The sequence below is a fragment of the Zootoca vivipara genome, chromosome 2 (assembly GCF_965207765.1).
Source record: "Zootoca vivipara chromosome 2, rZooViv2.hap1.1, whole genome shotgun sequence".
Classification (NCBI taxonomy): Eukaryota; Metazoa; Chordata; class Lepidosauria; order Squamata; family Lacertidae; genus Zootoca; species Zootoca vivipara.
In genome coordinates this window covers 32,224,520-32,251,712 of record NC_142584.1, presented here as the reverse complement: position 1 = coordinate 32,251,712, position 27,193 = coordinate 32,224,520, and the positions used below count along the sequence as shown (strand labels likewise).

Genomic DNA, 27,193 nt, shown 5'->3' with positions numbered 1-27,193 from the left:
ACTCAAGTGGTATAAACTTGGTCTTGAGAATTAATACCCTATCCTTGCTGCCTTGGTTGGTTTCTTCATGTACCCTTTTTCTCTTACACTTTTGGGTTTGTTTTGAACCAATTTGAGTGATCTTGCCATTTATATTTTGAAATGCAGCTTACATTTCTGTAACAAAAGCAGACGATCAGGCTGTTATTTTTTGGAGTGGAGTTGGTTCTTCACCCAAGCTGCTAGTCAACAGCCCCTGGCAGCAAATAAGTGTTAATCAAAGGAGTAAAGGGGGTGTACCCAAAAGTGTATTACAGTGTTCTTCAGATTCTCATTTCTGATTTCTTTAAACAATGTAAGCACAAAACTAGTAACGCTACACACTGAAAAACTGAACTGTCATGGTAAGTTATGCTTGACTCATTACCTTGAATATGTCTCATTTTTAAATGTAGAAACTTTGGTTAATACAAATAGTATGCAAATCCATGGCTTCAGCTTGATTTTATTCCAAATTTTGAAAACGTCCGTATAAACATGAAAAGAAAAGGCTTGTAAAAACTCAGTCTTCTGTTGTAGGAGGTAGCCTTAATCCAAGAGCAAGCCTGGGGTATCAGTGACTGAAACTAGGCCCTTTTGCATGCCAGTTCAGCTCCAAAAGTAGGTCACTGGCAGAAGCCCAGAAGCAGAGCATCATACATCTCAATCAGACAAACCATTCTGTGTGTTTGAATCCAGCAGCTAAAGAAACAAATGGTCATTAATCTTAAAATAATATTCCTGAAGTTGGCAGTACTTGCTGCTCTAGCCATGGTTTCTAAAGAACAGAATTTGTCTCCTGACCATTAGCATGCTAGATATTAGGTGATTGGGATACTGACCTCTGGAAATAATCATAGATCAAACAGAAGATTTTCCTACTTTATTTCATACTGAGCCAAGTCCTTGAACATAATTAGAAATTCAGATATACAATTACTGTGAAGCCTAATCTTATTAGCTTTCTAAGTCTTGGACTTACTAGCTTGCAAGTACACTTAAGTATGCTTCATTAATAGGTTATTAGAGGCCTTGCTACTTTTTAGTTGTACACCAAAGAACAAATATTCTTACCAATTCTTCTGATTATTTCCTCACTTTCATCTTCAGAGTTTGATTCAAATACAAGACAGTCGAAGGTGCTTTGTTCTGAAGACTCAGGTGAAACCCTATATAATGTATTTAAAATTACTGCCTGCATTGCCAAATCAATCAGAACAGCATGCACTGAAATACACATTCAGGGCCTATGAGGATTTTGCAGAAAATATTTGTGATAATGAAGTCACAGATTTCAGAAGGACGCCATGGCCTGTGCACAGCATTGAAGGCAGGATCATATATAGCCAGCTTGATAACCAACATGAGTACAAATGAATGCACAAGAAAAGAACATCTGGAAGAGCCTTAAAACAGCAGTCAGCAGGGTAAAATAGCAAAGTGACAGCACAAAAGACGGGGCGAATAAATTCAGCTGACTGAAAGCATGTAAGAATCGGGGCTAGTCAGATTGGCAAAGGGAGGGAATTCCATACTGAGGTTCTGATGACAACACTATGGGCAATAAAATTTATCTGCATGTGGCAAACTGCAAACCTTTGTTCATTCTGCCCCACCTTAAATTTAACACTAATCCTTTTAAGCACACTGGCAAGCATCAATGCTTCTGACCTTTACAGGACCTGGGGCCTAGCTCTTCATCCAAAAATAAACTTGTGGGCATATTTCATTGTGAAAGGGCTGCTGTTGTGATGCACCTGAGGTAAGGCTACAGACCCCAGTGGCAAATCTTTGGGTTTATTTATTAATTTATTTTTCTTTCTTCAGTTTTAGAAAAGCGCCACCATTGTGCTAATGCATTGGTGCATAAGCAAAGCCTGATCTACCAGTGGAAGATTATATTCTTCAGCCTTTTCAGAGATGGCACCAACCTTTACCCCCAAACACTGCATTGGGGGGCATAGTTGTAGTACTACTGTTGGGATGCGCCTAAGATTAGGCAGTGCCTGGGTAGCTGGTTTCAACCCACCAGCTGAAAGGCCATTGATAGATGGCTAAACTAGGCCAGGGTGAATTCCCCGCCCCCGACAACCCAAGGTGCCTTGGGGTATTCTTCCAAATACCATAGGATGGATGATTTTATCAAAATGATAGGCAGACGTACAATAGAATAGGTGCTCAAAAGCATGATTTACATATGCTCAGAGTGTATGGTAAGGGATTTCAGCAGAATTGTTGGCAGGGAAAACTGAACTTTGAAAAGATCAACTTGAACTTCAGCCTGCTCTAAATGCATTGCTGCCACATGCAGTTACGCAGCCAGGGATAATAGAATCCTGGTGTAGTGTATCTCTAGGTATGTGGGTGGTTATTTTTAACTCACACACAGCAGAAGGCGAAGAGATTGTTGCTGTCCAGACGTCGTCCCACACAGGAAATGTCTGTATAAGAGTAACGAAACAGAACCTGGCAACAACATTGAGTGATCTGATAAGGCAGTGGCCTAGAACTGATTGCTTACAATTTTATGCTCTTTGTTTTCTAAATGTGTGTGCATGGACCATGATCCACACAATCAAATAGAGATTTTGTTGTAGATTTAAACAAATAGCTCCTCTACATGCAACCTATATTCCAATAAGACACACACTATAGGCAACTTCTGCCTAGCAGAAAGCAGCTAAATTCAGTGGATTGCATTCCATGGATAATTTTGACATAAAATGTTTAAATATAGTCAGGACAAGCACAAACAGTAAAAAAAGAAAAGTACTCTAACCTTTGAAGCAGCTTTCTCTTGAACAAGGACTTCAGTTTCTTTGACATCAAATAAAACCTCCTGCAAAAATATATTCAAAATGTTCGAAACAATAATAGGTACATAAAATGCAGTTAATCGTCAAAACGCCTGCGACAGAAAATTAACAGATAAGGCCTGAGCATTTTGCTGTGATTTCAAGTCTTTTCCTCAAGAGTTTTTGCTTCCTTCAACTTTGGTGTGATTTGGGGTAGAAATAATCAGTAATAGCCTCAAACTGATCACTTAACAGACTGCATAATTTTCACAAAATTGCCAATATAAGCATTTTGATGTGCATCAGCCAAAAATAGTTGGTGTAAATTGACACTCTCAGATATGGCCCGTTGTAGTTTACAGCACTGAATTTGTAACTATATGGATTTTTTAAAATAAAAAAAACACAAAATAGTTCTAACAATATATATGTTTCATGTATTAATGTATTCAAAAAATAGTAATTTAAGCTTAGTCTAACCTACCCCACAGGGTTATTGTGAGGATAAAGTTTGGGGGTAGGGGAGAAAACAACAATGTACACAAGCCGTGAGCTTATGGGAGGAAAGAATAATTTAAACCCACTGCTTTAAATTATGTTCCTGATATGAGGCACTCACCTGAGTCGAATAAAGATGCACATGCAAGTAAGCTGCTACCGTACATATGAGCTACTTAGAGAACAAACCAGCAGCAGGCTTGTGTGCCTACACTGGAACAGCAATTGGCTTTCTCCAGCACTGGGGAAACACAAGTCGCATGCTATGCCAGCTCACTCTGGCAGTAGGGTGAAAGGGTCAGCAGAACAAAAGGCCTTATTTATTTACAAAGCTGCGTTTCCACCTCATCTTTAAGAGGGAAACGCTTGGGCATCCTGAGCTGCATAGGCCTCTGGTAGCAGAAAGGGACCATGCAGTCGATTAATCTCCCTTTGATCCATTCATGTTTTGTAAGCGTTTCCTGGGATGGTGCAATGGCGCATCCGATGGTGGTGGCATCTTGCAGGTACAACGGGCCGGATTCAGCTAAGTTAGTGTGCTAGCATAAGTCCCACTAAGCAATGGGGCCTTCCCTCCTCTTCTCTCCCTATGGAAAATGGTTCCATAGGGCAATCTGAAACGCTGATGGAACAACTGGAAGAGCGCAGCTGCTCTTGCATTGCTGCAGTGCATACTACTGTGGCTTGTAATAAGGTCTCAGTGTTGTGGTCGTTTCAAACCACCTCCATCACTTGTTTGCTGGTGGGATCAGGCGTTGTTTTTAGAAAAGCTCAGCCTCGGAAACCCACAGTAGGTGAGTTGTTGGCCACTGGATGAGTCTAGAACCAAATTGTACAGAGAGAAGAGGCTGGGGCCCTGTATGTTTTCACTAAGATGGTGACACAACTTCAAACCTTTATGTCCATATTTAAATGGCAAGGACTCGTGAGCAAGTAGTAAACTGCAAACATCAGCTTCAAGCAGTTTTAAGAGTAAAGTCTGTAAGTTGGGGTGATTGTCTGATTAAGCCCCCCCTTCTTTTTTGACAGCTTCATCCTCCCACACATGCAGGAGAGAGGGAAATCTATCCTGTGTGTGTTTAATGAACTATAATCTTGAATTTTTATTTACCTGCATTTCTAAAGGTAAAGGTACCCCTGACCGTTAGGTCCAGTCGTGGACGACACAGGTTGTGCGCTCACCTCACTCTATAGGCCAAGGGAGAAGGCATTTGTCTGCAAACAGCTCCCGGGTCATGTGGCTAGCATGACTAAGCCGCTTCTGGTGAACCAGAGCAGCGCACGGAAACGCCGTTTACCTTCCCGCCAGAGCAGTACCTATTTATCTACAATCAAGGTGCAAACGGGCAAAAATGCAATGGTCTTGGGAGAGTAGGAGAACCACGAGCAGCTCTATACCATTCTTCTAAAAAATATGGCAGGGGGGGAAAGGATCTCTTTAGAAGGTAGCGCATTAGAACTCAGGTCTCTCACTCCTCACAAATTGCATGCCAACCTGACAGGAAAAAAGGAGGAGGTTGTTTAAGGAGCCAGGCTGTAAAGGATGTTGAGGAATGTGTGCTTTCTCTCCAAAACCTGACCTGTTGGTAGACTTATAAAGGTCTGCAACTAGAGATATAGCCACCACTTGGATCTCTCTGTCGATTTTGTAGGCTCTGCTAGCTTCAGTTTATGTACGTTTAGTGACTTGCTGCAGTGTTGTTTGAAGTGGTGACTTCTGGCTGCTGCAATTAAGTGACTGGTTAAGAAAAGTTCACTCAGGTCTCATATCCAATCTGGGACAGCAGTTTTATGCTCATCAAGGCCAGGACTAGGCCTGGTGGTAGCTGACAGTGTGGTAAGGTAGAGGAAGAGGGCATACATTAGACACATTTTGGTGGTGGGCTGCATTTTTTAAAAACCCCAGAATTTTAAGAATTTACATATCACACAAAGATAACTCAGGAATTATAAAAAACCTGAGATAGTCAGCTCTCTTTCCTCATGCACATGATTTGGGAGGGTTCTCGGAGCTATTTCTAAAGAAATGTGCAACCAGAGCACCAAAGGCATCATGGGAACTGTTAACATGCAGGACTCAATGCCCGAAGAAGTAAAGCCTTGAGGTAAATTAGCCCGTACAGGCAGAGGCTGATTGGGAGTGTGAAGTTTTCAGGACAGCAAGTTGGGGGGGGGGGAACCATAATGAATTGTTTGCGGTGAATTTGCCTAGCTAGGTTGCTCCGCTCCTCCTCACTCTTGCATTCCCTGAACCAGCCTTACTCCTGAACCATCGTTTGCAGTTTTTGTTTTGCTCCAACAAACCACAATCCGTAAGCCAAGGCCAAACTTTGGCAACAGGTCATGGTTTGTGGAATGTTTGAGGGAAACAAATCATGACCTCTGGGTTCAGTTGCCGAACGGTAAGACAGGAATAATAGTTTGCTTTCGTCAAGCATCTCTTAAGAAATGGCAGCTTTCATATGAAATTTTAATTCCTAGACTTGTAGAAGGGGGTATGCAGAGTATTCTTTCTCCAAAAGATCTACCAGAATTGTCATCATTATACTGCACAAATTCAGCGAATACAACTAAAGTTTCACTATTTAATAGTTTCCCAGATTCACGTTTTTTTGTGAATGGTACTTGTCAAAAGCAATTATCTGCTTGCTGCAATTTTGTTTCTTTCCCTTCCACAACGATGATTACTTATTAGTTGTCGCAAGGCATTTGATCAAAGGAGGAAGAAAAGAAATACTCCTTCAGTTCCAAGTAGATTCTTTATTTTTTCCTCACAGGCTATAGGAGTACAAAAGTTGGGCCTGTCTCTCATCTTGTGTTCTTGACTGGAGAAGCTCAATAATTTTTGCATACATCCCAAATTGGAGGGCTTTTGGCTGCCAGGCAAAAGCGTCCTTTCCTTTGAGAGACCTAGTTAAAATTTGGTTAGTTTGCTGGACTAGGGCTAGAGATCCAGGTTCAAATCTCACCTCAGTCACGAACTTCAATGGGTGGATTTGGGCCAGTAACGTATCACAAAGGGTTATTGAGAAGATAAAAGTCTGGCGGGTGGAGGAGAGAACAGAACATTGTACACTGCCTTGGGCTTACTTGAGGAAAGATAGGGGAAGAATGAATGAAATAAAAAAGGTGCTCCTCAAAATTTCCCCCGACTCAATGTGGTAGCACATACATTCAGTGCTACTGTATAGTTGCACTTAGGAAGGTTTGACACTCCCACCTATCAATAATTTTGCCCTTATAACTGACAATCTGATTTAGCAATTCCTCGCAAAGAAAGAATGGGCAAAGGGTTATTGTGGTCAAACTCCAGTCTTCTTAAAATGTAAAAAACAAACAAAATTGAGAGGAAACCAGACCAGTTTGCAAAGGTAGAAATATACAAGAATGCATCTCACAACTGCAAGCCCTATTTGTGTGCCAGTCTCCACATTTTGGACTGTTAAAGCAGGAAACGTACCTGTCGTGGGAAATGTTTCTCTAAAACCATAGGTATGCCTTGGTCTAACACCTCTTTGCTTCCATACTGAAAATAAGAATCGGAAAGGTGTAACAAAAATAAAAGGCATAAACCAACAACAAGGAAAGCTAAACAATCCTCCCTTCTCTGTCCAAGACCCAGTCTCACCTTTCCTACATTGACGTGGCCTAAGTACCGCAGGTTGTACAGCAGCCTGAGGAGAAAATGGTCAAAATAATTAGTCCACGGTGTCTATAAGTAGCTCATTCGTTTAGACCAGGGGGAGGGGATGGGAGTTCAAGCCACACAACGAAACGGGACGATACCAGAGCAAGATGTACATGGTGTGCAACAATTGTGACTGGCGTGTGCAGGCTTATGTGTCTGCTTTTCTCCACAATAATCAAGCGGTGATTGCACACACAAAAATGGATCTCCTCCTTCTGGGTATATAATGAGAAAAGTGCCCATTTAAACATGCACGCACTTGTCACAATTGAGATATATATTGTTTAACCATACTGGAGTGTAAAAACGTAACATCTTAGTTGGCCCCGCTGGCTCTCCACAATAACTACTGGCTCTGAGCAAGAGGTCTTTGCCACGAGAACAGTCTCTAAATACGTGCACAACAACTGAAGTGAAATTCCTAAGTTGGCTTGACCTTAGAAACTGCTTTACCTCACTCCCCGCTCACCTCAACTTTCACTGAAAGCTTTTGGGCCTTCCCCTTTCAGTCCTCCTCATCCAATGGTGTGGGGAGCTAGTCTCTCTTTGGTAATATGCAGGACTTTTTTCCAGCTGGAACACACTAGAACTCAGTACCGGCACCTTTCAGGTGGGCGCCGTTGCCAATATAAGAGAACAAGGGAGGCGTTCATGGCGAGTTCTGGCACCTATTTTTCTAGAAAAATAGCACTGGTAATATGGACCTTCCAAATCTTCCTCCCAGTTTGGCGCGGGATTTTACTTTCATGTCCCTTCATGCCCCTAGGTGACTCAAAAGCACCCCCAGTCGTAAACATAAACACTGTTTTGCTGCTGTTGTGTCTCTCTCACGAACCATGTGGTGATCAGCTTAGAGCTGTGTAGCAGGTGGAAAACAGCCCAAGGACCATAACGTTCCCACCTCAATTACAGGCTGCATTCAGAACGAATCCATGCTGACTACCTTTATTGTTACTGATTGCCAAAAGCTGGAGCCTGCAACCATTTTGCTGCCGCTCTGTTCCCCTGGCAGCCCCTACCTGCCCCCCCGCAAGCACCGGTCCTCTTTCTTTTCCTTGTGCGTGTGTTCATGCTGGAGCTGGAAGCTGGGGATTTTCTCCTGGAGGATTTTCAGGTAGGGGAGAAGCGGCTTGTACATCCCTCCATCGTGCCACTTCCAGCGGATCAGGCGGAAGCTCAGAGGCTTGCCCTTGTACCTCTGTAGCACTGTCCCAGCCTGAAGAGAAACAGACAGGTTGAGAGCATGGGCAAGAATTTCTAGAACTGCTCACCTGGCACTAATCCCAATTATAGAGGTTACAAGCTTTCTTCTGTGCTGTTCCCACAATACAGTGGTACCTTGGTTCTCAAATGCCTTGGTATTCAAACAACTTGGAACCCAAAATGTTCCGGTTTGCTAAGCTTTTTCAGCTGAACGTGCTCCGTTTTGAGTGTTATGCTTCCGATTTTAGTGTTACGCTTCCGATTTGAGCGCCACACTTCCATTTTGAGTGTTATGCTGAGGTCTGTCTGTTTTTGCTATTTATTCTGCATTTTTGTTTTTGCGGGTCTTTTTTTGTGACCGTGTGGAACCCAGTTCAGCTACTGATTGATTGATTGACTGCAGTAAATTGTTTATCACTTTCATTTTATGGATCAATGGTCTCATTAGATAGTAAAATTCATGTTAAATTGCTGTTTTAGGGTTTGTTTTTAAAAGTCTGGAATGGATTAATCCATTTTGCCTTACTTTCTATGGGAAAGCACACCTTGGTTTTGGAATGCTTTGGTTTTGGAACGGACTTCCGGAATGGATTAAGGTAGAGAACCAAGGTACCACTGTACATAAAGGAGCACATCTCCATATTTTTTCTCCCATAAGGAGGAATGGGTCCAATAGAGGGACTGGTCTTCTTCTTTGGCGATCACTCATAGTCGAGTAAGATTGTCTTCCATAAACACGGTTTTAACGTAAGTGACTATGGAGGCCAATTCTGGACCCACATGTGTTCAGTCTGGAAAAGACACAATTTAGAGGCAGTATGATAGCCACCTTCAAATATCTGGAGGATCGCCACATCACATTGATGATGAAGGAAAGTTCTTTTCTGGTGATCTAGAAAGGCTCAAACCAGTGGCTTCAAATTACAAGAAAAAGGATTCAGGTACTAAGTACCAGAAAGAACTTCCTGACAACACAAGCAGTTTGTCACTAGAAGAGATTGCCTTGGCAAAGTGGAAGTTGTAACTCTGCGAGGGGTATATTACAGTGAATAGAATTCTGTGCTTAAAATATATGGCGTCCACCCAGCCTGACTAGACCTGTATGGGATTGCACAGTCATTAATTTCCATCTGTCAGGCAAGCTAGATCCTGACACTTACATGGAAAGCATGAACAAAGCTCCTGGGATAAGATATTCTGCCCCATGTAAGGAAACAGCTTGATTTGTTCAGCTTCGCTATACAGATACTCAGAGGAAGCACAGTAAAAAAATTCTCTTGATCCAAAAAAATGCTGAAATATTTAGGTGTTTGTTTTTTGTTTTTTAAAAAACCTAATTAATTACTAGCTCCATCACAATACTGAGGTTCAAGCAAGTCTGGGCAATTTGTTTATAATATTAAGCTGTGGTTTCCCCACCAGCTGCAGTAGATAAGGAGTCTATAGCTTGCCGTAGTTTCAAGCAGATTCCTAGGAATCCCCAATAGTTGTGCTGGTCCCCACATTTCTCATACCTATAAACATTGTAAAATAAAACTTTAAAAGCAAGCAAACCACTGGTATTATAATAAAGTAATTATAGTAATTCTTTTCATTCCTGCAGTGCAAATCTCTATACTTGAAAGAAAGAAAGAGAAAGACATTTTGTTTCCCAATCTTTCCCACACCCTCAATTCTTCATCAAGATCTCCAGGTCAAACACCAGAGCTTTAGCTCTGCACAGTTCCCATAGCAACACCACACAGCCATCTCTTCTGCTCCTTTCTCAGGATCTCAGGCAACACACCAGCCTTAGTCCCCCGAGATCAGAGCGCTCCCTTTCACACCTGTCCATTGCATGCATTCCTCAGTGAAGATCCATTTATCTCATCAATAACATCTCCAACCAGCACCACCTCATCCACTGCAGCCTGGCTTTGGGGGAGCACATTTACGATGAAAATCCGTCCATCCAAATATCTGTGGCGAGAAGAGGGGGAGGAAGGGGTGGAGAGAGACAAGGCAAGAGCTTGCATTGAAGAGTTGAGAAACCACATACTTGGGCAAAGGAAGGAAGATCACAGGGGAGAAAGAAATGGTGACTCTCTTAAAAGAGATTTCTTTCTTTCTTTTGATCAGAATGATGGGAAAATAATAGATTCCACACCAGGGATAGGGAACTGGTGGCCTTCCTCATGTTATTAGACTTCAACTCCCATCATCCCCGAGATCAATGGCGATGTTTGCTGGGGCTGGTGGGAGTTTGAGTCCAACACCAATTGGAGGGCCACAGAGTTCACCATCTACTATTCATTCATACATTCTTATTTTCTGCACCTATAGGCTGACTTTCAGGGTTTCTCTTTTCAACGTGGTTTCCAACAACAACAACCTTTAATGTTAACCAGACTAACACAAGCTCTCTGAGAATGAAGGGCTGCAAATGGCATGGTTAAGATCAACCCAAACTGTGCAAGGAAACCCTCACACAAGCAGCTTGCTTTGTGGATTTCTTGTCCACTCAGCTGCACTAGAAGAAACCACCCACATGATCGGTTGCTTATGCAAACGGTGTCTTTGGCAAACATGAAAAATGGGTGTAGCATTTTGTGGGTCAGGCTTCACCAAAGCCCCCTTCATTAGAGGCTCATATGTTGGTGGTAAAAATATGTACTGAATCATTGGCACTGTGACTTTTCTACTTCTGCAAAATTATTACGGCAAAAAGACTATTTGGCTCGGATAGCCCATGGCATTTAAAACCAGCGGTAGGTTGCACAAAGACAAGGCACAACGGAAATCCTTCGCAAGCCAGAGCGCTGCAGCTAATTTGCACATCTGTTGTGTACCATCAAGGTAATTGCATAGGCTTGATGGATGCCAAAACTGGCAGACACATTACCATTCTTGGGAGACATCCTTTTATGAAATGCTTAAGCCTCGTGGGGATATGAGTCTCAAACATGAATGAACAAAACAAAACAAAACTTGGAGCTGGCTGCTCAAAAATAATGAACTGCTAGATGTTACTGTGTAAGCCTCCCAGCAATCGATTGTACACCACTGTTCTTTCTTTGTATGTTCCTTTTTATGAAGCATTTGTTACTAAATAATAAAAATGATTTTAAAAATTTAAATAATTATTGGAACTCTTCTTTGCTGGTTTCTGTGGCGTTTGTACTTTTTCCCATCTGATTTTCAAGATTTCCTTCTGCAACACTGTAGATTGGGATTCTTGGGTTTACAAGCTGCTCTCAGAAGTGCTCTAAAGGCTATGTACAGCCTGAGAACTACATGTTGCACAGCAGTAGGCTGAACTCCCTTGTCAACACTAGGATTTCTACCTTCACAAAGCACTAATCTTTATTGCTAGGCACAGGCTCAGGTCACGGTTTGTCAAAGCCTATGCTCTTAAGTTACAAATAACCAGGGGCGAGGGCACTCAGTCATTCTGTACGAGCATAGAATTTGCTACTGGGTACTGAATTCAGCATATTAAAAATGACAGGCTTTGTTTTTAAAATCCAAGTTTATGGTTACATTTTCCCTCCAAAGAGCTTTGCAGAGAATGCATGGTTCCCTCCCTCCCTCCTCACAATAACCCTGCAAGGTAGTTCAGGCTGAGACATAGTGAGTGCCCCAAGTCTGCCCAGCAAACCTTGCAGCTGAATGTGCATTTGCACTTGAATCTCCAGCGTTTTATAGTCCAACTATCAAACCATAGCAGTTTCCCTTTGTATCATTTTATGGCTGCAAAGACTAGCACATTTGCAAAGTTAATCCGTATCCGATATGGTTTCGAATAGGATAGGGGACTGCGTGTTGAGATTATATTGCAGGGGGCTGTACTAGAAGACCCTCTGGGTCGCTTCCAACTCTACCATTCTATGATTAGTCTGGATGAATGTGGGCAATGGCTGGTGAAATCTCAGAAGTCGGGCATGGAGATGAATGGAATTTCCAGGCCTGGGAGAGGCCCTGCCCCTTGCCAGCTCCATGCCTTTAGCACAAGCGAAATACACTCCACAAAATTGTATCAGGCTGACATTCGTTTCAATGACCAACTCTCATTGTTCCCTGTGGGCTTTATCTTACAGATCCACACCCGGGTATTTATTTAAAACAATGGATTTTGTGCAGAGGAAGATCAAAGCAATGTAAGGATTACATTTTACCTGAGCACCATTCCCAGCTCCCTGCAGGGGACAGTTTCGTAGGTCAAGCACACCTAGAAAGCAGTATTTATCAGTGTGGTATCCAGCAAGCTTGAATAAATCCTCCTTCAGAGCCTTGGTGTAGATGACAAATTTTGCTTCTTATAGGGGAGTTGACTTTAAAGGAAGGCTGTGGAAGGCCCTGAAGCCTCAAGTTCTCCATTTATTCGCAAAAGGCTCATTGGGATGAAACACTGTTGCATAGCTGCCAAGTTTTCGCTTTTCTCGCGAGGAAGCCTATTCAGCATAAGGGAAAATCCCTGTAAAAAAGGGATAACTTGGCAGCTATGCTGTTGTGATGCTATACTGTGTGACTTCAGGGTTAGAGGCTTCTAGTGCAATCCACTTTTAGATATCACCACATCTTAAATTAAACGATCCCTAATCTGCAGAGCAAATAATCAAAGCCCAGAGATGCTAGACCCAGACAAGCAGACCAAGCATAGTCTTGCCCTGTCTTTACTGATAACACACAGCAAAATACTAAAAATAAAATCAGCCACAGGCCAGTGTCACAAAGCCAAGGATGGAGAATTTGTGATTCTCCAGATGCAGTAAAGACTCCAACTCCCATCAGTCCCCCGTCATTACTGCCAATAAACAGGAATAATGGGAGTTGAAGTCCACCAATACTTGGAGTGTCACAGAGTCCCCATCGCTTCATGAGGTCAACCTGAGGCTGATTTTGGCAGTGCAGAAGTACTTTAAATAACTTCCCCTACCCCAAATACCACAAACGGCAAGATGCACACACATTTAAAAACAGCTTAGATTGATGCAAACTGGAATCCTTGTTCTGTGGCCCAGCTGAAGCCAGAGCCCTACAACATTTCAGTATAGCTGAAGTTGTCAAAGTACAATGATTTAAAATTCTAAGTGTAGCTGTCAATGGACTCAGGTTCAGACTTGGTTCAGAGAGACATAGGGTTCAAGTTTCTCAAATAGGACTTTGGTAAAAGGTTGAATGAAAGACCCATAAAGAACTTTAAAAGCTCACAAACAGAGCCACAAAGTGATTTAATCAAGGAGGGAGATCCCAGAAGTGTTACCATTTCCCTGCCTCAAACCTCCATGCTTGTGAGACATTAAAATGTAAATAGGAAAAAACCACCACATAAACATAAAGTTCCAGTCCAGAGTAGAGGCACCATTTTTGGCCTGTTGCTGCAGGTGTGAAACAGATGGTGCCGTCTCTATCTATAAACAGCAAGATGGGAGGAATATCATGAAAGGGGGTATTGAGAGAGAGGACGAAAGCTTCTTACCGGAAGTTGCCAGCTTTCATCCAAGAAACTGGAATTCTACAAACAGAAAGAATGGCAAACTATGAGAAGTCAAGTCAGAGGTTAAAAGGAAAGATGGGAAAATACAGCTATTAAGCCAGCCTTTGCCAGCCTTGTTCGGACTACATGTCTCGTCAGAACCAGCCAGGATGTACTCCCAGGAGGTGCTGGGAGTTGTAAATCAAAACATCTGGAGGGTATTAAGCAGTGGAAGCTGCATGAAACTTATGTCCCCAAATCATCAACTACTGTACCTGCAAATCTAGGGAGAAATTCATTTCTGTCACCACCAGCATCAGAGAGAGGAAAGGCTCTGGAAGGAGGAAATCGAGAATCAAAAATTGCTGCCAGGTTTCCGACCAACTTTATATATTCATTTATCAGTAGGTCAAGGGACACACTGAGAACACGAACCAAGAAATCTCAAACTTGCAATGGAAGCAAGTCTCCCTAAAATAATATTTGATCCTTTCAAAAATATGTAACCAACACCGAACAAAGGCAAGTTTCTCAGCTGGTGCCACTCACTTGTAGCTCACGCAGATTGAACGGGCAAACGTACCAGAAAATAAAATATTTACAAATAGTAAAGGTGGTTCCCACAGATCATCTGCATCATGCCTTGGTGGGCAGGTGTGTGAGGTCACTCAGGTTGCACCAACAGGTTGAGAAGGCGAGATGGGAACTTTGCCCACAGGCTCAATCAAGCCGTATACACGAGAAGGATTCAGCAGCTGCTTACACTGCCTGGCAGTTAGAATTGTATAGAGATCTGCAATCCCTCCATAGCTACTCTGGGAATCTAAAGAAGCAGATTGGTGGTGACTTTGGATCTAAGCACATAGCTGGAAGCTTCAGGCAGTCACCTTCCTATGAAGCTATACATGTCACACTGTCAGCTTGTAAGTGACAACTGTGCTGCTCTGAACCATATGAATCTCCATAGATTTAAATAATTTTTTTTAAATATGAGTTGAGGCAGGGGCTGTGTGGGACTTGCATTTCCCCAAGCAATTACCTGCCTCTCCTCAGGGAAGCCTGCCTCACACCCAGGAACCACAGCAATAAAGTTTCATGGCCACTTAGCATTCATCTCCTTAAACCAGATTGTGGGGAATTTGGTGTCCAGAATTCAACTGCCTTCCAGGTGAAGTTGTTAAATTAAGCCTGACCCAGTAGCTGATCCCACAACAGTGATGAGGAAAAAGTCACTAAAAGCACCATACAAATAGCTTTTGGGATGATATTCTAATAGAAAACAGGTAAGGAAATGCCCTTTTCTGCACTTTAATCTACAACACATTACCCTTCCCCAGAGAAAAGCACTCAAAGGAAGTATGGCTCTTTTTTTCTCCCGTTCCCAATAAGGACACTGCAACCTTGGCTATGAGCCAAACTGCAGTTGCCCTCACCTTCATGCTTCCTGGTGCCACTGAGATCTGCTTCCCATGTAATGAAGGCAAACACATGTTTACCACTATTGTGTGCGCGCATGGTAGAGACCCATGGCTATTCCCAGCTCCCTGGGTGCTTAGAACATCAGAGCTGTTGGAAATGTGTGTTTGTCACACACACAAAGGTTTAAACACATACATTAGAGACCTTGACCTCTTTGGAGGGCTGTAAATAAAATGACCTAATTGAACATGGCAGTGTGTGAAGCAGACTTCTTTGCTGCTGCACATGGACAATTCTTGGTGGGAGAGGGAAACAGAAGGGTGAAGGGGCTGGGAAAAGTCACAGATCAATCCTCTGCAATACTACAGAGCACTTACGTTTACTATTTACAACAACATGAATGAGGAAAAAGCTGAGAAGAGGAGTAACGGAAAGAAAATGTGGAAACAAGACAAAAGGGAGTAACATAAAACTCAAAACAGCAGAATCCTGTAACTGATCACCCTTAATGAAGTAACAAATAATAAGGAGCCACAGTTTTATTGAGTCCTGAAGAAGATCCAGTTGCTTGCATTTTGAAAGGCTCATTATGGGAAAATTCCGGTGTTACTTCACACACACACACACACACACACACACACACACAAACTCGATTTCTGGGGTAAGAAATGTGAGCTTATAAACTGCATGAAGGCTTTCATCCTTTTTTTTTAGGCTTCCAGACAGCAATGGCACAATCTCGACACGTCTGGCACTTCAGAAACCTATATAATACATTGACTAGCTGGAGGTTAAGGATGATTTTAATAACCCCAGAGCTCCAAACAGATGTTGTTACATACCACACAGATAGTGCCTCCAAGGCAATCATGAAGCAGTGCATCTGCCTTGCCTGCAACTGCCTTGCCTGCAAAGCTTTTAAAAGGACCTGACAATCTGTGAGCCCAGAAAGGAGGGTGTCGCAATGAGAAAGGCAAAAACCAGCCACTGATGTGGAGGGAGGACACAGCAGAACTCACTGGCAAGGGAGAGCTGGAGCTACCAGAGCCTGCATGCCTTTTCACAGGTAGAGGGCCTCAGCAGCATCCTGGAGGCCACAGCTTAACAGGGCACACAAAGAACTCAAGTCTACTGCCTTAACCACCTTATCACCTAGCATTGTTGTTGGATGAGATTCCACAGCGGGGCTGTGCAGAATATCGTATCTACATTGGTCCTGCAGCGTGCCTATCCATAGCACAAGCATGCAAGGGAGCCAAATGAGCAGACAAATCCTCAACATCAATGAAAAAAATCCCACGTTGTGGTAGGGAGTCCTAAACAATGTGGGCCCAGCATGCGTAAGAATCTGCCTCCACCCCTCTGCTCCACTACATACAATCTTTATAATCGACCTGGAATACTCATACGGATTCAAGCTATAAACCAACCAAGGCAGGACATGTTCTCGGCCCACACAGATGATAGAATAGCTAGCATATTGTTGACTTAAAAAGGGTAAAGGGACCCCTGACTGTTAGGTCCAGTCGCGGACGACTCTGGGGTTGCAGTGCTCATCTCGCTTTAGTGAGCCAGCGTACAGCTTCCGCGTCATGTGGCCAGGATGACTAAGCCGCTTCTGGCGAACCAGAGCAGCACATGGAAACGCTGTTTACCTTCCCGCCAGAGCGGTACCTATTTATCTACTTGCACTTTGACGGGCTTTCAAACTGCTAGGTGGGCAGGAGCAGGGACCAAGCAACCGGAGCTCACCCCGTCACAGGGATTTGAACCGCCGACCTTCTGACTGGCAAACCCTAGGCTCTGTGGTTTAGACCACAGCACCACCCACATCCCTGCCCAAATAAATACAATGCTTCCTGAAGAGGCAGAAGCCCTTGAAGAAGGGGTCCTGATAATAACCTGGTTATAAAAATCTATATGTGCATCACCATTTGGAACATAATTTCCAAGCAACCCTTCTGTAAATATTATTATTATTATTATTAATTTATTAATTTCATTTCTATACCGCTTTATATATATATTTTAAAAAATCTCAGAGCAGTTTGCAGCATATTAAAACATCAATAAAACAATCCAGAATCAAACATTTCTGAAGAAAGTCAAATATAGAGTATATAGTCAAAGCAACATAATTAACAGAAAACTAAAATATTATCTTAAAAATAGGCTGCTGAAAAACCCCGTTCTGCAAACCAAGGAATACAGACACCAAGGAATGAACATCTATAGTCCCCTTCAAGCTGCCCATTCAACTTTGGGGGAGGGGGAATGTATACGAAGCCATTTTGAGCATCACTGTACTTTATTGAAACAAATATGCCCATTCACAACTTTATAATTAGCAACCCTGGGGATGCTAGGGTATTTAAACAAACAAACAAACAACATTAATTGCATCCTTTTAATAATAAAATTCGGTTATTATGTAGCCAATATGCAACACATCACTGGGCAAACTAGACATGTTGCCAACAGACTTCTGTGTCAGAAAGTTTCCCGATTCCTTATAAAAACTGGAGGGGGCAATTTAAAGTGCTACACTTACTCTGCCCCTTACATGGGCATCATTTGCCCTATACAATTAAAGCAGTTTCATACCACTTTAGGCTAAGGGCATTTAGACATGTTAGGATGCTCTGGTACTGTGTTAGGACACCCCTGTTTTAGATGTATGGTGCAGATGGGCCCTTAACACCAGTGCAGAATAAATTTAGACATCGAAAATGCTGCCATTGAGCTCTGGTACCTTTTCAACTTTATACAGTGCAGAACCCAGTAATTCAAAAGCAAGACTGTTATAAAGCAAGGCACGATAAATTTCAATAACATACTGCGCTACAACAGAATGCAAAATGACTCTCAGGGCACTTGTCATAACTTCCAGAAGCAGCCCTGTTAATGCATTTTGCAGCCAAGCAACAAGGAGTCTTCTAGCACCTTAAGGACTAATACATTTAATACGGCACAAGCTTTTGGAGAATAAGAGTCCACTTCATCAGTGTGACGTCCTGCTCTCTTGCACAATGCAATGAGTGGACAGAGATGACTCTTACCAGCTAAATCTTCATTGCCTAGGATGGAGGTCATTGGATCATACCACTGAAATAAAAACAACTCTGAATAATTATAATAATTTAAATAAGTTGACCACAAAGGTACATACGCATCAGGAACAGGAAACAATTATTAACCATCCTAATATCTAGAAAGGAGCATTAATTTAGGTTTGGGATTTTAGGGTCCCCCCGCCCCAAGTTTAGGAGCTAAGTATTACCACTAGCAGGATCACAGGAAGCTGCCCAACACTAAGCCCAGGCCATTGGTCCACCTCAATCAGTACTATTCACACTGACTAGCAATTGGCTCTCCAGGGGCTCAGGAAGGAATATGCCACATCTACCTGCAGGTGGAACTTGAGATGTTCTGCAAGTAAAGCAGATGCTCTGCCGCTGAGTTACGGCTCTTCCCCAAATGGGGCCATAGGTTTAATTACCAAGTTATAATGGAAAATTGCAGATTCTTTCTGTTAAATTGAAGCAGTTAAAGAACATTAGCCCTGGACTCAGTACATTTAAAAAACAGCACTGGTTTCAAGATTATAAGCGTGGCGAATACAGGAATATCCCGCGGACCAGGTGTTTAGCGAAGCACACCCACTAACTTATGTGTCCACCCAACAGAGGCCCCAAGAAAAGAACATAACAAAGACAGGTGTCTGAGTACTCTTATTATTCAAAATAACTTCTCCTTCTAATTGCTCTGAACTACGTCATGTTCCCACCTCAAGCAGCCTGGAAGATCTGATCAACTGCTTAACAGCAACAGCTAGTAACTTCTTATTCAAAGCCAGGCGCAGGAAGTACCGCCCTCGTCCTTGTGCTGTCAGCACCTTCTCACAGGAATTAGTTTTCTCAATCATCAATGACAGGAGGGTCATGCTATAGGAAGAAAAGACCTTGTTATCATGGGGTACAGAAACAGAAGCCACATTCAAGTCACTTAAAATGGAGATGGTTATATTCCAGGGTGAAAAAATTATGCGCCCCCTGCCATCCTTTCCTTGATACCCCTCAAAAGTGAGCATGAAGGATTCTGGGAATTGTGACTCCCCTGGGAAGCACAGGTGAGGGACTGGATCTGGCTGGCTGTAGGTGTAATCATCTTCAATATATATAAAAATGTAAAAGGGGCATGTTTGTTTGTCTCCACATTTCTCCAAAACCGCTTGACCGGTTGTGTTCAAATTTTGACACAATGTCACACGTGAATACGAGAGGAAGCAAAAACCGTTTGCGTAGACAGATGTCACACCTGGGCCACGTAAAAAACCCCCTAAACCCCGTGTTCCAGAACTCACAACTCAGACGAAAGTGCATGCTGGGAGCACAGGAGAGGTTGCAAACGAGAGCCTTCTAGTGACGCCTACACTGGTACTGCACCTAGGAAACCTGCCCTCTCCACAACACCTTGGCTTGCATTTCCAGACTGGGCCGAGTGGAGGTGGGGGCTCGCCTGGGTGGGGGAGGGGGGAGGAGGGGGCGGGATAGGTCATGGGTCGGGACAGGGTGGGGGGAGCCACAGGGATGACCCTGTGTAAACAGAACACGCGTAAAACATTTCAACAAAATGAAAGGGGACTCTGAAGGTTAGGGAAGTCTGAAGGGGGACTCTGAGGGTCCATTTAACAGACTGAGCCACAGCAAAGTTGACCGGGCCAGCTAGTGCTTATATAGAAAAAGGGAAAGCAGAAAATCAAGTTCCTCTTACATTTGCAGTATCATAAAGTGCTACTACAGGTCACCCACCTGGGAGGGGTTACTTGTGGAATCTGTTCCAGCCAGTGCCAATAGTCCTTTCTTTTGAACCCCAGAACGGGCTCTGAGGAAGACAAGATAACTTTTCTTTAGGAAGAAAAGCAGCACAGCAAAGTGCTGCATTGCACTACCAAAGATTACACACACCATTTCCTTAGCACCAGAAGGTGCTCAGTTAGAGCACATTTACATTGGACGCATTCCTTGGGGGTTCAGGGTGCTGCCAGGAAGGGTCTGGTTCACTCTGAGCACACATCAACAATCTGCGCATGGTGAAAGGCCGGCCATGCTCTGTGCAAGTGTGAAGTTTTCTACTGCAACCCCCCCCCTCCACAAACACACCAAACGCCTTTGTATCAGCAGAAACTGCAATTAGATTTTGCAACTTATGTAAATTTCTGATTTCTGCAGCAAGACATGAATCCCTCTCCCACGTCAGTCACCGTACTGCAGTGGTCGTCTACATCAGTGTTTCCCAACCAGTGTGCCTCCAGATGTTTTGGGACTACAACCCCCACCATCCCTAGCTAGCAAGACCAGTGGTCAGGAATGATGGGAGTTGTAGTCCCAAAACATCTGGAGGCACACTGGTTGGGAAACACTGGTCTACATCACCACTGCTCCCTCATGGGAGATGCCTGATCAACCCTTCAATCGTCAACAATTTTAAACAGCATTGATGGAAATAACCCTGGAAACCTTAGTTCTGGAAGGGTACTAAGGCCTCTGAAATATAAAAATTGCAGTGGTCAGAGTTCTTTGGGGAAAATAAAAAGTACAGTCAAACCTTGGAAGTTGAACGCAATCTGTTCCAGAAAAACAATTGACTTCTGAAACGTTCGATTTCCCAGGCTTCTGATTGGCTCTTGCAATCAGAAGAGCCAATCGGAAGCTGCTTGTCTGCTGTGTCGGACGTTTGGCTTCCGAGGAAGGTTTGAAAACCAGAACACTTACTTCCGTTGACGTTTGGGAGCCGAAATGTACGGCTAATGGAGACGATCGGAAACTGAGGTGTGACTGTACAATAATAGATTCATGAGATTAGTGGTATTAAAAGGGCTGGAATTTTTTTTTTTTAAAGGTGGTGGTGAGAAGGAGGAGGAGCTGCCACTGCCTGCTTGCTCACTGGGTCTGTTTCCCATGTAACCAGGTAGTGGCAATGATGAGGCACAGGAGGCAAGAGCAGCTGGCAACAACGGCAGGGAGGGGCGGATAGACAGGGGGAGGGAGTCTTGCCCTGGGGCCCCCACCAGCAAAGATGGCAATGGCTGCACCTTACCTGGCAGTGAGATCAACTTCACAGGGCTAGGGCCTCTGAAATCAAACTCCAGGGAGATACATATAGGAGGAGGTGAACTTTCAGGGATTATTATTGCTGTATATTCCGGCGTATAAGCAACCGGGCATATAAGACGACCCCCAACTTTTCCAGTTAAAATATAGAGTTTGGGATATACTTGCCGTATGAGAAATATGGCCTGGCATATAAGACGATCCATGACTTTTGAGAAGATTTTCCTGGGTTAAAAAGTAGTCTTATACGCAGGAAATATTATTATTATTAAATTATTATATGATCCCCTTCATGGATCAATGCCTTGTCGTGGCGAAGGGGCTTGAATAACTCAGAGAAGCTATGAGCTATGCCATGCAGGGCCACCCAAGATGGACAGGTCATAGTGGAGAGTTTTGACTAAACGTGATCCACCTGGAGAAGGAACTGGCAAGCCACTCCAGTATCCCTGCCAAGAAAACTCCATGGACAAAGACAACAGGCATATAAAAGTTATGACGCTGGAAGATGAGCCCCTCAGGTCGGAAGGCGTCCAACATGCTACTGAGGAAGAGCGGAGGACAAGTACAAGTAGATTCAGAGCTGATGAAGCGGCTGGGCCAAAGCCGAAAGGACACTCAGTTGCGGATATGCCTGGAAGCGAAAGGAAAGTCCGATGCTGTAAAGAAAAATATTGCATAGGAACCTGGAATGTAAGAACCATGAGTGGAGGTAAGCTGGATGTGGTCAAAAATGAGATGACAAGAATAAATATCGACATCCTGGGCATCAGTGAACTAAAATGGAAGGGAATGGGCGAATTCAGTTCGGGTGACTATCATATCTACTACTGTGGGCAAGAATCCTGTAGCAGAAATGGAGTGGCCCTCATAGTCAACAAAAGAGTGGCAAAAGCTGTAATGGGATGCAATCTCAAAAATGACAGAATGATCTCGATACGAATCCAAGGCAGACCTTTTAACATCACAGTAATCCAAGTTTATGCACCAACTACCGGTGCTGAAGAAAGTGAAATTGACCAATTCTATGAAGACCTACAACAACTTCTAGAAATGACACCAAATAAGGATGTTCTTCTCATTACAGGGGATTGGAATGCTAAAGTAGGGAATCAAGAGATAAAAGGAACAACTGGCAAGTTTGGCCTTGGAGTTCAAAATGAAGCAGGGCAAAGGCTAATAGAGTTCTGTCAAGAGAACAAGCTGGTCATCACAAACACTCTCTTCCAACAACACAAGAGACGACTCTACACATGGATATCACCAAATGGGCAGCATCGAAATCAGATTGATTATATTCTCTGCAGCCAAAGATGGAGAAGCTCTATACAGTCAGCAAAAACAAGACCTGGAGCTGACTGTAACTCAGATCATCAGCTTCTTATAGCAAAATTCCAGCTTAAACTGAAAAAAGTAGGAAAAACCACTGGGCCAGTAAGATACAATCTGAATCAAATCCCTTATGAATACACAGTGGAAGTGAGGAACAGGTTTAAGTATTTAGATTTGGTGGACAGAGTGCCTGAAGAACTATGGATGGAGGCTCGTAACATTATACAGGAGGCAGCAACGAAAACCATCCCAAGGAAAAGGAAATGTAAGAAAGCAAAATGGCTATCCAACGAGGCCTTACAAATAGCGGAGGAGAGGAGGCAAGCAAAATGCAAGGGAGATAGGGAAAGATACAGGAAACTGAATGCAGATTTCCAAAAAACAGCAAGGAGAGACAAGAGGGTCTTCTTAAATGAGCAATGCAAAGAAATAGAGGAAAACAATAGAATGGGGAAAACCAGAGATCTGTTCAAGAAAATTGGAGATATGAAAGGAACATTTCGTACAAAGATTACCATAATCAAGGACAAAAGTGGTAAGGACCTAACAGAAGCAGAAGACATCAAGAAGAGGTGGCAAGAATACACAGAGGAATTATACCAGAAAGATATGGAGGTCTCATACACCCCAGGTAGTGTGGTTGCTGACCTTGAGCCAGACATCTTGGAGAGTGAAGTCAAATGGGCCTTAGAAAGCATTGCTAATAACAAGGCCAGTGGAAGTGATGATATTCCAGCTGAACTATTTAAAATTTTAAAAGATGATGCTGTTAAGGTGCTACACCCAATATGCCAGCAAGTTTGGAAAACTCAGCAATGGCCAGAGGATTGGAGAAGATCAGTCTACATCCCAATTCCAAAGAAGGGCAGTGCCAAAGAATGCTCCAACTACCGCACAATTGCGCTCATTTCACACGCTAGCAAGGTTATGCTTAAAATTCTACAAGGCAGGCTTAGGCAGTATGTGGACCGAGAACTCCCAGAAGTGCAAGCTGGATTTCGAAAGGGCAGAGGAACCAGAGACCAAATAGCAAACATGCGCTGGATTATGGAGAAAGCTAGAGAGTTCCAGAAAAACGTCTACTTCTGCTTCATTGACTATGCAAAAGCCTTTGACTGTGTCGACCACAGCAAACTATGGCAAGTTCTTAAAGAAATGGGAGTGCCTGATCACCTCATCTGTCTCCTGAGAAATCTCTATGTGGGACAAGAAGCTACAGTTAGAACTGGATATGGAACAACTGATTGGTTCAAAATTGGGAAAGGAGTACGACAAGGTTGTATATTGTCTCCCTGCTTATTTAACTTATATGCAGAATTCATCATGCGAAAGGCTGGACTAGATGAATCCCAAGCCGGAATTAAGATTGCCGGAAGAAATATCAACAACCTCAGATATGCAGATGACACAACCTTGATGGCAGAAAGCGAGGAGGAATTAAAGAACCTTTTAATGAGGGTGAAAGCGGAGAGCGCAAAATATGGTCTGAAGCTCAACATCAAAAAAACCAAGATCATGGCCACTGGTCCCATCACCTCCTGGCAAATAGAAGGGGAAGAAATGGAGGCAGTAAGAGATTTTACTTTCTTGGGCTCCTTGATCACTGCAGATGGTGACAGCAGTCACGAAATTAAAAGACGCCTGCTTCTTGGGAGAAAAGCAATGACAAACCTAGACAGCATCTTAAAAAGCAGAGACATCACTTTGCCGACAAAGGTCCGTATAGTTAAAGCTATGGTTTTCCCAGTAGTGATGTATGGAAGTGAGAGCTGGACCATAAAGAAGGCTGATCGTCGAAGAATTGATGCTTTTGAATTATGGTGCTGGAGGAGACTCTTGAGAGTCCCATGGACTGCTAGAAGATCAAACCTATCCATTCTTAAGGAAATCAGCCCTGAGTGCTCCCTGGAAGGACAGATCGTGAAGCTGAGGCTCCAATACTTTGGCCACCTCATGAGAAGAGAAGAATCCTTGGAAAAGACCCTGATGTTGGGAAAGATTGAGGGCACTAGGAGAAGGGGACGACAGAGGACAAGATGGTTGGACAGTGTTCTCGAAGCTACGAACATGAGTTTGACCAAACTGCGGGAGGCAGTGCAAGACAGGAGTGCCTGGCGTGCTATGGTCCATGGGGTCACGAAGAGTCGGACACGACTAAACGACTAAACAACAACAACAAATTATTATTATTATTATTATTATTATTATTATTATTATTATTATTAAAAATACTTCTCCCCCACCTTTCCTTGTATAGTTCAAGGCTGGTCCTGTCCCACTATTGCCCCCAACTACAGTGCAACCTGCTCCCCGCAAAGGAAAATCTCCATGCACAGTACTCAAAACACTGTCCATCTTTGGTACAGAAAAGCCACTCACGTTTTATTCCTTTGCGAAGGATCATTTCTAGGACCTCACAAAAGGACTGTAAGTGTGGGGAGGTGTCTGTGTAAGGGCTGCTGCTCCCCTGAAGGTTGAGGATACATACTGCAAGGAGAGAGAGGGGGGGGGTTTCAAATACAGACTGGCAATAGAATGAGTTAAAACCTAATATTTGTATTTTTGCTATACTTTTCTTCTGTTAATATAAAGGTAAAGGTAAAGGGACCCCTGACCATTAGGTCCAGTTGTGACTGACTCTGGGATTGCGGCGCTCATCTCACGTTATTGGCCGAGGGAGCCGGCGTACAGCTTCCAGGTCATGTGGCCAGCATGACAAAGCCGCTTCTGGCGAACCAGAGCAGCACAAGGAAACGCCATTTACCTTCCCGCTGTAGTGGTACCTATTTATCTACTTGCACTTTGACGTGAACTGCTAGGTGGGCAGGAGCTGGGACCGAGCAATGGGAGCTCACCCCATCGTAGGGATTCAAACTGCCGACCTTTTGATCGGCAAGCCTTAGGCTCAGTGGTTTAACACACAGCGCCACCCATGTCCCGGTTAAGATACCAAAGCCCTAATCGATAAGACAGAGCTCGGGAAGGTAACTTTAAGAAGGGCAATTCCCCAATCCCACCCTCCAAAGCAAGCTATCATGCCCTGATGCTACAGAAGTCACCAACTTCCCAGCTCTCCTTCGCCTCTGGGTTGGCAATTGAAGGGGAGGGACTAGATGGTGTACCCCACACAGCCGAATTAGTCCAGGGCCACCTGGTTGCTGACTTCTGCGAATCAGAAACCACAAGGCTACTCCTTCCCTGATCATGGCATGTACAGAATCTCCGAGAACACAACTTTGGGTGCCAAGGCATGGTCCTCCGAGCCACATGATGCAACCACCTTGATAAATCTCTTTTCCTTTTGCCAGTTCTCAGAACTTTCAGGGAGCGGGGGGGTATATTTCAAATAATTTGAAAACTGGGAGGTACTGTCCCTATTTATACAGAGAGATAGCCTTCCTTATCCATCTGTAGCAGCATAAACAGGAAAAGGTTTGTGGCACCTTGAAGACTAACAGATTCCATAGTTTTTAACTATGTACTACATAAAGACTTTCTTCTCTCTGCCCTGAATCTTCCAGCATTCGACTTCACTGGATGTCCATGAGTTCCAGTCTTATGAGAAAGAAAAAACTTTTCTCTATCCACTTTCTCCACGACACGCATAATTTTATAAAGTTCTATCATCTCTTACTTGCCTTTCTATAATTTTTTTAATAAAAAATAGTCCCAAATGTTGCAACTTTTCTTCAAGGGCTGTGGCTCCACCCCCTTGATCGTTTTGGTTGTCCTTTTCTTGACCTTTTCCAACTCTAAAATATCCTTTTTGAGACGAGGTAACCAGAACTGTACACAGCATTCCAAATGCAGTTGTACCACATATTTGTGGGATTATAGCATCAGTTTTATTTTCAATTCCTTTCCTGGTGATCTGTGGCATGGAATTTGCCCTTTTCAAGTCTGCTGCACACTGGACTGATGTCTTCATTGAGCTATGCACTAGTACCCCAAATTCTCTTGTCTTGGTGCATTACTGCCACTTTAGATCCCATGAGCCCCATGTGAAATTAAGCCCCTTTTTTGCCCCACTTTACACTTGTTTGCACTGAATTGTATTTGCCATTTTGCCACCCATTCACTCAGTTTGGAGAGGTCCTTACAGCACAGTTAGCCCCAGGATGTTCTCCTGAGCAATCCCATCTGAAACGAAAGGCAGCTCTCATCCATTTCAGAAAAACCTCCCAGTGCACACAGTGCATGCCATGTTTTATTTTATGTCTGTAACCCACTTCTAGTACTGTTGGAGCCGAAGGGCTATAAAGAACTATTTTAAACAAATAAATAATTAAATGTGATGGAAGTCCTGAACCAAGAGCCAGCTTAGGCAAATATTGACTGTTCTTTAAGACTACTGTACTCCACCCATTCATTCCACTTGAGGCAAATTTGAGAAAGATGTTCCCTTTCAACAAAGCTTCTCTTTTACTTGTTGGATTATCAGTGCAGTGGATCCAATACTTCTCCACCACCAGCACCACCCAGCCCATAATATGATGCTTAGGCCAATTCCCCCCCCCCTTCTACTTATATTCCACCCTACCTCTAAAGAGCTTCAGGTGCTATATGTGATTCAGCACCCCCTCCATTTTATCACAACAACCCTGTGCAGAGAATAACCCAAGGTCATTGCGTGTACTGCACAGGCAACAGAGGATTTGAACCCTGGACTCCA

At 43.4% G+C, this 27,193-nt stretch overlaps 1 protein-coding gene across 2 annotated transcripts in view; it reads right to left on the bottom strand.

Moving 5' to 3' along the window:
* Positions 1 to 468: 468 nt before the first annotated feature.
* The window catches only part of LOC118079844 (uncharacterized), a 28,391-nt gene continuing 1,666 nt past the window's right edge, over positions 469 to 27,193 (bottom strand). Inside the window, exons 2-16 of one of the 2 annotated variants that reach the window (XM_035104500.3) lie at positions 24,901 to 25,008; positions 19,888 to 19,960; positions 18,864 to 19,020; positions 18,136 to 18,181; positions 13,933 to 13,991; positions 13,661 to 13,696; positions 12,357 to 12,409; positions 10,029 to 10,161; positions 8,019 to 8,215; positions 6,940 to 6,985; positions 6,772 to 6,837; positions 2,798 to 2,857; positions 2,402 to 2,484; positions 1,093 to 1,187; positions 469 to 720 (exon numbers count right to left, since the gene is read on the bottom strand). In XM_035104500.3, coding sequence (XP_034960391.1) covers positions 686 to 720; positions 1,093 to 1,187; positions 2,402 to 2,484; positions 2,798 to 2,857; positions 6,772 to 6,837; positions 6,940 to 6,985; positions 8,019 to 8,215; positions 10,029 to 10,161; positions 12,357 to 12,409; positions 13,661 to 13,696; positions 13,933 to 13,991; positions 18,136 to 18,181; positions 18,864 to 19,020; positions 19,888 to 19,960; positions 24,901 to 25,008 — 1,247 coding nt within the window. In that variant the 3' untranslated portion in view covers positions 469 to 685. The remainder of the gene's footprint in view (positions 721 to 1,092; positions 1,188 to 2,401; positions 2,485 to 2,797; positions 2,858 to 6,771; positions 6,838 to 6,939; positions 6,986 to 8,018; positions 8,216 to 10,028; positions 10,162 to 12,356; positions 12,410 to 13,660; positions 13,697 to 13,932; positions 13,992 to 18,135; positions 18,182 to 18,863; positions 19,021 to 19,887; positions 19,961 to 24,900; positions 25,009 to 27,193) is intronic. The other variant, XM_060271839.2, reaches the window with a different exon arrangement.